The 12,027-nt window shown below is 39.6% G+C and overlaps 1 protein-coding gene across 1 annotated transcript; it reads right to left on the minus strand.

The window, feature by feature from the left end:
• Positions 1-2,872: 2,872 nt before the first annotated feature.
• On the minus strand, positions 2,873-11,816 carry LOC125178109. The gene is made up of 6 exons (XM_047881152.1): positions 11,770-11,816; positions 8,150-8,233; positions 5,571-5,622; positions 4,739-4,849; positions 3,123-3,205; positions 2,873-2,893 (listed from the first exon to the last, which is right to left on the minus strand). Exons 2-6 carry the CDS (start codon positions 8,231-8,233, stop codon positions 2,873-2,875), a joined length of 351 nt encoding a protein of 116 aa, XP_047737108.1. The 5' UTR covers positions 11,770-11,816.
• Between the last annotated feature and the right edge of the window lie 211 nt (positions 11,817-12,027).

Raw genomic sequence — 12,027 nt, forward strand, 5'->3', positions numbered from 1 at the left:
TTTACAATTGTGGCGGATAACAAAGGGGATGATAGCTTGGTGAGGAGAGGTGGTAGAATAGAATAAAATAGAAGTGTCGGCGTTGAAGAAATAGGCCCATGGCCTGTTGCCACCGTAATTTGCTAGGCATTTTAAGACTGAACATATGCTCCTGCATAGCTTCGTCTAGTCTGTTTTTGAAGATGTTCATACTCGGAGCTTCAACGATGCTCTCGGGGAGGCTGTTCCACATGTCGGTGACTCGAAGCGAGAAGAAATATTGTTGCATGGATGTGTTCCAACGCTGTTTTTTTTTAGTTTATAACCGTGGCCCTTGGTGTTGGTTCTTGTTTCAAATTCGTGTTCGATTCCTGTAGCCTTTCGTTTCTTGATCACTTCCAAGACTGGTTGCCAGACTGTTTATTGTTCTGAACAGTGAGGAAGTCTTCCCCCCTAAAAAAATATCAATGAACAGACTAAATCATTGTTAGGAATGATAGATAACAAAGATTTCCGGAAAGACAATGAGACTATGAGAGTGAATTGTAAAATATAAGTGGCTTACATATAGCCGTTTCAGTCGGCCATTTCACAGTGCTCGGGAAACTTTCAACAATATATTAAAGTTATGTAATTGATGCTCAGAAATTAAAATTGAACATGAATTTTCTTCGCCCCAAAGTTCTTTTGAATAATTGATAGTCTTAATTCGTTAATGTTTGTTCTCTGCCGTATCGCGGTGTGTGCCCCTTTGATGCTGTCAAGCTTGTACGATAGCCAGCAGTGATGTTCGTCTTCAATACCTCTCAACATAGAATAGAATAGAATAGGAGTGTCGGCACTGAAGATATAGGCCTATGGCTTTTGCCGATTCTTGTACTTTTCGTGCCTTGAATCACAGAAGATCCGGCCTTTGGAATGCGATCTTTCCATAACTGACGATTGATTGAGATAGCTGCTGGACTTATTGTCTGGTCCGAAAGTTGCACGGCATTTTAAGACTAAACATTTGCTCCTGCATAGCTTCGTCTAGTCTGTTCTTGAAGGCGTTCATACTCGGAGCGTCAACGATGCTGTCAGGGAGGCTGTTCCACATGTCGGTGACTCGAAGCGAGAAGAAATGTCGCATGGATATGTTACAGCGCAGTTTTTTAGTTTATAGCCGTGACCTCTGGTGTTTTCGTTTATAGCCGTGGCCCCTGGTGGTTCTTGTTTCAAATTCTAGTAATCCTTCTGGAACCTTGTTTAAGCCATGAGTATACTTGTATGCTTCAATGAGGTCCCCACGCAGACGTCGATAGCTGAGTCTCGGAAGCTTAACATAATCTTTAATGTTTCCTCGTATGACTTGCCTTTCAAGCCCGGAATTATCCTTGTTGCACGTCTTTGAACACTCTCCATTAAATTTTTCTCTTTTTCAAGTTTCGGTGACCACACGACTTTCCAAACTCTACGCTCAGGCGCACGACAGCAACAAACAACAGCTTCGTTGCTTTTGCATCTAGGAACTCGAAAGAGCGTCTGATCAGTCCAAGTCGTTTATTGGCTTTATTAATTTTACCTTCAATATGCTTAGAAAATTTCAACTAATTGTCGATATTAACTCCTAAATTTTTTTCCATTGTAGACTTCGACATCATCACTCTGTCGTTGCAACCGTGTCTTCTCATACTGTAATCTTGCTGTTCATTATTCTTGCCAAGGTGGATTACTTTACTCATCATATATGTTCGATGTCCAACTTTTATGGTCGCCTTTATTATCTCGCCATATGTTCGATGTCCAGCTTTGATGGTCGCCGTAATTACCTCTTGTCATATTTTCGATGTCTAGCATTGGTGGTCGCCGTAATAACCTCTTGTCATATGTTCGATGTCCAGCATTGATAGTCGCCGTAATCACCCTTGGTCATTTGTTCGATCTCCAGCATTGGTGGTCGCCGTAATTACCTCTTGACGCATGTTCGATGTCCAGCATTGATAGTCGCCGTAATTACCTCTTGACGTATAATCGAAGTCCAGCATTGGTGGTCGCCGTAATTCCCTCTTTACGTATGTTCGGCGTACACAGAAAGGATGGTTGCGGAAGGGAATGAAGTCGAGCGCCTTAGACGATGTTTCCTCCACCACCGCCACCGGATTCCAACTGTCATATAAAAAATAATCGATTGTGAGATACTAAAAAATAATAATTTGGATTTTGATGCTTATTGAAAGTGCGTCACGGATTTGTACTTTGAATGCTCCTATTTATTCATTCCGTTCTAAAAGTATCTCTCATACATTCACTTGTTAAAAAATAATTATCAAAATCAATGATGAGTGTAAATCGGATAGAAATTGCATGACATCTGCAAGGCAGTAGACAATGAAATGTAAACTCACCTGTACGGCGTAGGAGCGCACTACGACGATGAGGTACGACGTAGTAGCCGTCCCGATGAGAGCTGCAATGAGGTCGACCCAATGCTTGGTAAGCACAATTATCGTCACGTAGCAGATTATTGCAATGATGACCAATGCGATCTCCACGTAGACCCAAAACTTGATGAGCTTCACTCGTTTCTGCAAATCAAAAGAATGAGGTATGTTCTAAGTGTAGGACTTTGAAGCTTAGGATTCTGACTGGTTTATCACGTTAATCCCATTGGTAACCGTCCCGTTAACCCCTTCGATAACCGTTCTGTTAACCCCTCCGTGTACAGATTGTAACTCTTGTCACCAGTGGTCATGAGGTACGAATATCACGAAATAATGTTTTACCGTAATGAGAAAAAGTCCAAACATGTCTTAATTATTTAAATACATCGATGTGTTCCGTCCTCAGAATTTTAGTTGTTTAACATATTGCAATTTTAGTCCTGGCTGTGGCATACTGTGAAAATTTTTTCTTCTTATGCCTGCCACTGGACAAACTATTGCGTAATTTATTCGTTGATAAATGATTACAATTTACTTCACTTTTAAAAACTATATTAATATTCTGATGTGAAAGCAGATTTTGAATTTTTTTAAATTGAATGTACTTCAAGTTGGAAACTATTTTGATTACCGTACAAGAAATGGATTTTCAAGCCTCAGGTATTATCCATCTCGAAAACACCTGTTGAGCTGAAAATAGTTGTATAATGTTATTGTACTTGCCGTATCAACAGCAAATATGAGTGTGAGGGAGAGCAGGATGCCGATGATGCTACTTGTGATGTCGAACCAAATAATTTCTTCCTCTGTTGAGTAATTAAAAACTTAAATTACAAGTGCAATCACGGCTAATATTCCATAAAAAATATCATTTTATTATTGTAATAGTTTTCATTTCTTGTTGGGTTTGAAAGTATTTAAATTCAAAGGGATTTGAGCGACTATTCACAATACCTATCGTGTCGGGATTTTACTGGGATCTAAAATTTCTTTTTTTTTTTTCAGATCAAAGGTGGTATATACAGGGTGTCCCAGAATTAACTGACCCTTTTAATTTGTTAATAAATAAAAAACTAAGAACGTTATGAAGTTGAAACTTGTTTTATTTAAAAGAAGAACATTTTTATGGTAATATTGTATCCTAGTTTTTAAATATAATACCTTTTAAATGCCCACCACAATTATTGTTTTGAAATGGATCCTGTAATCACGTTGAACTTCTGTTATTGACATCGTCCTGATGTAGGTTTACAGAATTTTCGTTCTTTCTTCTTTGCTGTAGCGAATCATGATGAAAATTTAAGGCTTGATAATTAAACACAAATTTAGCAAGCTATACAAGATAATGACGTAACTATGATACAATATTACCATAAAAATGTTCTTCTTTTAAATAAAACAAGTTTCTACTTCATAACATTCTTAGTTTTTTATTTATTAACAAATTAAAAGGGTCAGTTAATTCTGGTACACCCTGTATATCCGTTTTTTTGTGTAATCATGAGTATTACAGGACGGGAGCTAGTGTAGCGGATCTCGCTACATAGAACTAATTTTATGTTTCTCATGTTAATATTAATACCCATAACATTATGTTTATCGTATTAATAATTTGCATATCATAAGAATAGTCCAGAGAAATCTCATTTCCGCCGTTTGGCAACATCCTACGCCTCTCTCACTAGCTCTATGGTCTCCTCGTATTCTAGCGTCCATTTCTCTCTCTCTCTCTCTGACATCGCGCTGCCAGCATCTCTCGTAAGTTCTCTAACTTAGAAACCCTGCCTTAGAATAGCTCTTGTATTCAGTTGTGTTAAGTGCAAGTGTAAAGTTAGTTCAGAGACATTGCAAGTTTTTGAGTAATTAATGTTGTCATGCCGTATAAGCTCACGTGATAACTGCGTACTAATCAAATGGTATCGTGAATAGTGTATTATTAGTGTATTAGTCTATTTCGCAGTGACCCCCAATCGGCGAACGAGCCATCACCAAACTCTGCAACGTGCTAACTCCCGTCTCCATCCGCGTCTCTGTCTGCGTAGTGACGCCGTCTCTGTCAGCGTACCGACGTCGTCTCTGTCTGCGTACTGACGCCGTCTCTGTCTGCGTCTCTGCCTGCGTACCGACGCCGTCCCTGTCTGCATAACGACATCATCCCTGTCGGCTGAACAACTTTCTCCACGTGCATTTAGTGACTTTTTCTCCATGCACATTCAGTGACTTTCTCCACGGTCCATATCCCCACGTGTACACATCTCCACGTGTCTACGTTTCCACGTATCTCCAGTAACCTCAGCTGATCTCTATACGTGACGCCGTCAACACCACGCAGCACTCACTACAAGGTTCTTCACGCAGCCTCGAGATCTCGCCAAGCCAAGCGTCGTCTCCACCACCGGCCTCATCTTCAAATTCCATCGGGATCATCACCTTCAAGCAAGCCACGTGAGCTTAACAAAAAAAATTCATATCATCATTTGTTGTTGTGTTTATTTTGAGCCGACCAATTTTATCTTGCCGCACCTAAAGTTTCCATCTAATTTTAGTGAATATTACAAGTTGCCTTGGCCTCAATTTCCACTGATAGGAGTCAAATAATTATTGAAAGTGGTCGGGCACGTAGCCCGCACACTGGATTGGAAACTCGAATTTTTAGTTAAAATTTTGTAATTTTCAATTTTGTGAGAAAATCAATAATCCTCCGAACTTTTAAACGAAAGATAAATGATATGTAAAATGAGAGTATCCTACGAGTCCTTACGGGATTTTCAAATCTCCTGGAAAATCAAACTCTGGAAATGCTGACTCAAGCTGATTGTTCATTATATTTCACAAATATCCAACGCGTTGAACTACATAGGCTTCTAATGAATGCTTGATTAGGAAGTAAATATTTTGAAGGGTTCAAGATATCGATCTGCAGTCGGTGTTTTAAAAGTTTATTTACAAGCTCTACTGAGTTTTTTTACATAAGTATTCAGGGTGCACATGTGTTGTGTATATATCAATTTTGAAATTTTTTAATTTTGAGAGTAGATTTGCTTTTTGTAAAATTTTACTAATGAAAATCGAATCAATCGGTGCGTGAAAATAGATAGAAGACGTAATAGAAAGACGTAAGAGGTGCGTGACTCGTATACAGATAATTGAATAATTATTTCATTTACTCACGTGAAGCGAGCATGACCAAGATGGAGTAGAGTAGAGTAAGGAGGTTTACCACCTGTGCACACAAACCGTTGAGAATGTTAAGATGACACATACAGTCCCGAATGTAATATTTCTTGCAGTGGTAGGCCTTGAATGTACTGGGTTATTCTAAATATTGAACCTAATTTAATAAAATCAGATTGGACAGCTTCCACTCCAATGTGGACCGGACGGCTTCCACCCCACGGCAATGTGGTCCGGACGGCTTCCATCCCAGATTACTCAAAGAGTTAGCAACCGTCCTAGCCGGCCCTCTGACGTCATTTTTTCGAAGAACTTTGAACGTAGGGATCTTGCAGGCTGACTGGAAAGAAGCTCAAGTGACACCATTGTTCAAAAAAGGTGACAAAAGCTGCCCGGGCAACTGTCGCCCTGTCAGTTTGACAAGAGTCGTTTGCAAGGTAATGAAATCTGTTGTGAGGGATCGATTGATCGATCATTTGACAGTTAATAATCTCCTATCAGATTGTCAACATGGCTTTATTGCCGGGAGATCCTGCACCACTAACCTCTTGTCTACTCTGAACGAATGGACCCGCATGCTGGACGAAAGGGAGCCAGTAGATGCAGTGTGCCTCGATTTTGCCAAGGCATTTGACAGTGTCCCACACGAGCGGCTCTTGCGTAAATTGAAGTCTTCGGGAATTGAGAGTAATGTATTCAAGTGGATCAGAGATTTTCTAGTAGGGAGACGACAACGTATCAGTATTAATGGGACCGTATCGGACTGGGCGTCAGTGTTTAGCGGCGTGCCACAAGGAAGCGTTTTCGGACCTGTTTTATTCGTTGCGTTTATAAACGATCTACCCGAAGCTGTGTCTAGCGTGTGCTAGATGTATGCTGACGATAAAAAGTTTATAATACAATGCGGAATACGTCGCAAAAAGTACAGTTGCTAGGTGATCTTGACAGTTTTGTTAACTGGGCTGATAAGTGGCAGCTGCGTTTTAATGCTGACAAATGCAAAGTAATTCACCTTGGCAAGATTAATGGACAGCAAGATTACAGTATGAGAACTTGAGACGACATGGTTGCAACGACAGAGTGATGATGTCGATGTCGACAATGAGTTGAATTTTCTAATCATATTGAAGCTCAAGTTAATAATTCCAATCAACGACTTGGACTGATCAGACGCTCTTTCGAGTTCCTAGATGCAGAAGCGATGAAGCAGTTGTATGTCGCTGTCGTGCGCCCGAACCTAGAGTTCGGAAACGCAGTGTGGTCACCAAAACTAGAAAAGGACAAAAATTTAGTCGAGAGTGTTCAAAGACGTGCAACAAGGATAATTCCGGGATTAAAACGCAAGCCGTATGAAGAAAGATTAAAAATTATGAAGCTTCCAGGCCACCGTTATCGACGTCTGCTTGGTAACCTCATTGAAGTATACAAGTATAACCACGGTTTATACAAGGTCCCAGAAGGATTACTAGAATTTGAAACAAGAACCAACACCAGGGGCCACGGCTACAAACTAAAAAACTGCGCTGCAACTTGTCCACGCGACAACATTTCTTCTCGCTTCGAGTCACATGGGACATGTGGAACAGCTTCCTTGTAGCATCGTTGACGCTCCGAGTATGAATGCCTTCAAGAACAGACTAGACGAAGCTATGCAGGAGGAGCAAATGTTCAGTCTTGAAATGCCTGACAACTTACGGACCAGGCAATAAGTCCAGCAGCTATCTCAATCAATTGTCAGTTTGGAAAGATCGGATTCCAAAAGCCGGATTCCTTGTGAATCAAGTCATGAAGACAAGAATCGGCACCAGGCCATGGGCTTATTTCTTCAGTGCCGACACTTCTATTCTATTTGTTTAGGTATCGATTCAAAATGAATAATTTATACACCAATGGAAATTAAATGATGGAGAGTTTTTTGAAAATATTTATGAATTTTCAATATGTCCGCCTTGTGCGGCACGGCAAACCTGTAAACGGTATCCAAATTCGTGTCACACGAGAAAGCATATCTTGCTAAAGAGTGTACCGTAGCAGTGATACGGTTCTTCACATCAAACAGAGTTGCTGGTAGAGGCGGGACGTAAACAAAGTTGCTGGTAAAGATAGAAAAAACTTTGCTTTATTCCCTTTCCATTGGTGGATGAATATTCATTTTAATGAATACTTGAATGAGTACGAATTAATTAAATTGGGCCCATCACTTAGAATAACCCTGTATTGTAAGACCACTGAGTTGATGATTTTTTACTGTAGATCTCAGAAATTAGTTACATATTTGGTCATCTTTAATCTGAAATAAGCTGAATCAGAATATTGAAAAAATATATTAAATGAAGAGTCTTAACTTTGTTAAGACTTTGTTCTTTTGTTTGTTTTAAGACTAACTTTACTTAACTTAATTTTGTCATATAAGACAAAGGTTTAGTTAGGGAAAATATATGCGAACTACTGTTGTTTTTACGAGTGAAATTGTGGATAAATGTGCCAATAATTTCATCGCCAACTTTAAAAATAGATTTGCTGAACAGTAAAACGTGAGGTAGAAAAGTGAATTGCAGGTAATTGACACTTCTTACCAAGTAGAAGATGCCAGTTGCCAAGGCTCCCGAGCGCAGCGAACAACCGCAGCAGCCCTCCGAGACCAAGCACTTCTCTGTCATCTGCCAAAGAGAAGAAGCGTTTGTGCCATAATAATTCAAGTGGTTGATCTTTCAGACAACGCATGTTTCTTTTGTGCATGCGATTCACCAAGGGCTTACGTGATATCTTTCTTTATGTCTGTTCATTAATTAGTTATTAATCATTTTTAATCAATGATAAAGGACCAAAAAGCTTGCTTTGTTTAATCAACTGGCTCCATTAATTGCTGGGATCCAGATAAATTCACTATTTATTTTAGTTAACCATATACATCTCGCCTATTCTTGTACTTACATTTGTCTCATTCAAATCCTAATGGCGGATGCCAAAGTCGTGAGCTTCTTTATAGTAAATCTTATACCATAATTATAATTACTTTTTTCATTTCTATCTCAAGCCGTATATATACATATGTTTCTGAGGCTGAGCAATACGAATTAAATGTGGACGGCAAGATTAGCCCCCACAGCTTCTCTTTGAATTAAGAGTTTTAATCCTGTTTCACCTCCACCTTGTTGCATATATACGCACATTTCAGGAATTATTTGACACTATACGGCGGTTATTCTTAATGCGACCAGATGCAAAGAACACAAGGAAACTTCCGTTGAAAATAGAGCGAAATAAACATCGAATCGCATGAAACTCGAAGAGCGAATCCCAATTTGAATTTTAGATGATTTTTCTTCCTTGGACAATTTATTGCTTTTAAGATATACGTATGATATTCGTCTACAGCTCACCTCGTATTGGTTGTTTTCGTGTAGAAACAAATGGTAATACTGAAGTCGAACGTGAGCGCACTGCACCGCACGCCTCACTCAATGCACCGCTCTAGCATACTAATGACGTCATAGGCCCATAGGGGTGAGGCAGCGGATGGCTTGCCAAGTTGCCATACTATTTTTATCCTCGTATCCACGCTCGTATATTAATCCACTCATTTATTAAGTTCCAAAACACTGGTTTCTATCTGTTCATTATTACGTCTGATTGGTACAAGGCTTAATTTTGTGAAGTAAGAAAATAGTGTTCCCTCTTGCCATTGGAAGAATCCACCGCGTTCACTGCTGACAGTGAATGTGACATCGTTTACTGCCGCCTGTGGGCGCCAATACTTCAGTCGGTGACGCGCCTCATCTTAACCAAATAAGTACTGCCGCCTCTGACTGAGACCGCGTTCACTGCCGACAGTGGAAGAGGCCGTGTTAACTGCTATCAGTGGAAGAGACACCGATTCGAGACTGTGTTTACTGCGGACAGTGAAAGAGACCTCGGGTACTGCCGTCAGTAAAAGATGGTCGTTTGTTTATAATAAAATTGCTACCCATTTTACTCAGTCATGTTAATAAATTGGATTCTCACTATAATTTAATTCGGACTATAAAGTGCAACCAAATGAATTAAATGAAACTGCTTGTGCCTTGATTATAACTTTTTATGGTTCATTAATTTTTTACCGATAATTTATTATACGTGATTGATAATGTCAAGTTGATTTTTCGATAGATTCTTTATTTTTTGATGACATATTTTCAACATAATCTGGCATAAACCTATGTATAAACCTATGTAAACCTAGCATATGTAATTACAAAGCAAAGCCTTGATTCATGTTCATCATAGAGAACGCGAGATGTGCATTTTATATCCATTGTAATATTTTCTTTCCGTTCTGGTTCAATTAGTTTGAGTTGAGAAACAGACGTTTATACGTGCCCGGCTTGAGACAAAAACGAGCTGTCCGCGGAGTCGAAGCCTTCTTTAAGTACCTTCTCAGAACAGGGCACCTGAGAAATCTGTAGACTTTGCCTAAACACTAACTTAGAGGTCCTCAACCATCCCTTTGATACCATTTCAAGCGCCATGCTCCTGGAAGGATTCTATCCCATATATTTTATTGTAAATGTGCATATGTACAGGATCCTCCTAAGAGTCCTAAAAAAATTGCTCAGACAGTGATCCCCCTTTGAAGTACGATCCTGATGGTAGTAGCTAAGTAACGTTGCAGATGCAGCATCAGCTGCATTTTTTTTCTCATCTAAAGTGTGCCCCCCGGATGGACTTTAGATGATTCTTCAGGCTGGACCATCTGGCCCTTGTTATTTGTCTGGGTAGGCTCTCCCGATAGGTAAAGGTGACCAAATTTGCTCCATTTACTAAACTAGTGCTGAAGTAGCTTGTTGAACTAACAAACCAACCTTTTAGTTTTCAAAGTCTAATCTGGCTTTTTGTCCACAAGTCGCTCCAGTTTGGCCGTCGCTGACCAACCAGACGAGAGGCGGGTGGTGAACAACCGAGTCCTCATAAAACGGATGCGAAGAAGAAGAAAAAAGCTGTCCGCGCCTCCGCAAAGACTATGGAAATAATTGAATGAGTGGCTAGGTACGGGAGCGCAGCCGTGCACCACCAATTTTGTGCACCAAAGAGCCCTGAATCGAACGCCTTGGATCTCTCCGGATATCCACCAATCAGCCGTGCACCACTCGGCTTTGTCCTCTTCCGGCCTTGACCACCACCTGCAAGCAGACTTCTAAGACTTGTAGATTATACAAAGATTCTTAAGAGAAGCCCCGGAAAATTTTGTACATTACACATACCGTAATACAAGGTCTTGTGTCCTGGCATTACTGCACACAAAGAACATGAACAGAACACGGAACTAAAAGTAAACTCGTGCCTGCCTTGGCACAAGTTTAGTTTAGACTAAAACTAAACTCCTACCCGCCTTTTGGTTGATCGTGCAGACAACGCACGTTTCCTTTGTGCATGCGAATCACTGAAGACCTGCATGACATCTTCGCGATGTAAAATGTTCATTAATTAGTTTTATAGTATTTTTAATTAAATGATATAGGACCAAAAAGCCTGTTTTATTGAATTAACTGGCTCCATTAACTGCTTGGATCCAGATAAGTTAACTGTTGATTTTAGCCAACCATTTTATCTCGCCTATTCTTTTATTTACATGTCTCATTCAAATCCTAATTGCGTATGCCAATGTTGTGAGCTTTTACTACAATAAATAAATCTTTTACCACAATCACTTCATCATTTCAATCTCTGGACGTTAATATTTGCTTCAGAAGTGGAGTAAGACAGGATTAAGTATGGGCGGCAAGATTAGCCCCCACAGCTTCTCTTATAATTAGGAGTTTTAATCCAATTTCACCTCCACCTTGTTGCATATATACGCAAATTTCAGGAATTATTTGACACCATATGACGGTTATTCCTAATGCGACCAAGTGTAAAGAAAGTAAGGCTGTCGAAATCTTTCGTTGAAAATAGCGCGAAATAAAAATCGAATCGCATGTAACTCAAAGAGCAAATCCCAATTTAGATTTAAAATTACGGCGTCTTGCCTTCTGTAGTATTTAGGTTGTATAAGAACAAAGGTTTGGTTGAGGAAAATCTGTGCTAACTGATGTTGTTTTCTTGATTGAAATTGCGGATAAACGTGCCAATTATTTCATTGCCCAACTTTAGAAATAAATTTGTTGAACTGCAAAATGTGAGGTCGAAAATTGAATTGCAGGTAATTGCTACCACTTACCAAGCGAAAGGTGCCAGTTCCGAAGGCTCCCGAGCAGAGCGAACAACCGCAGCAGCACTGCGAGACCAAGCACTTCTCTGTCATCTGCGAAAAATAATGAGCGTTTGTGCCATAATAATTCAATCTAAACATCACATATTACATACCGTATTTCAATACATAAAATGTTGTGATATAATAATTCTATATCAATAAAATAAAATACCTATATTTTAGTGAACATTACAAGCCTCTTTTACCATAATCACTTTATCATTT

The sequence above is a fragment of the Hyalella azteca genome, unplaced genomic scaffold (genome assembly GCF_000764305.2).
Source record: "Hyalella azteca isolate HAZT.00-mixed unplaced genomic scaffold, Hazt_2.0.2 contig931, whole genome shotgun sequence".
NCBI classification, from domain to species: Eukaryota; Metazoa; Arthropoda; class Malacostraca; order Amphipoda; family Hyalellidae; genus Hyalella; species Hyalella azteca.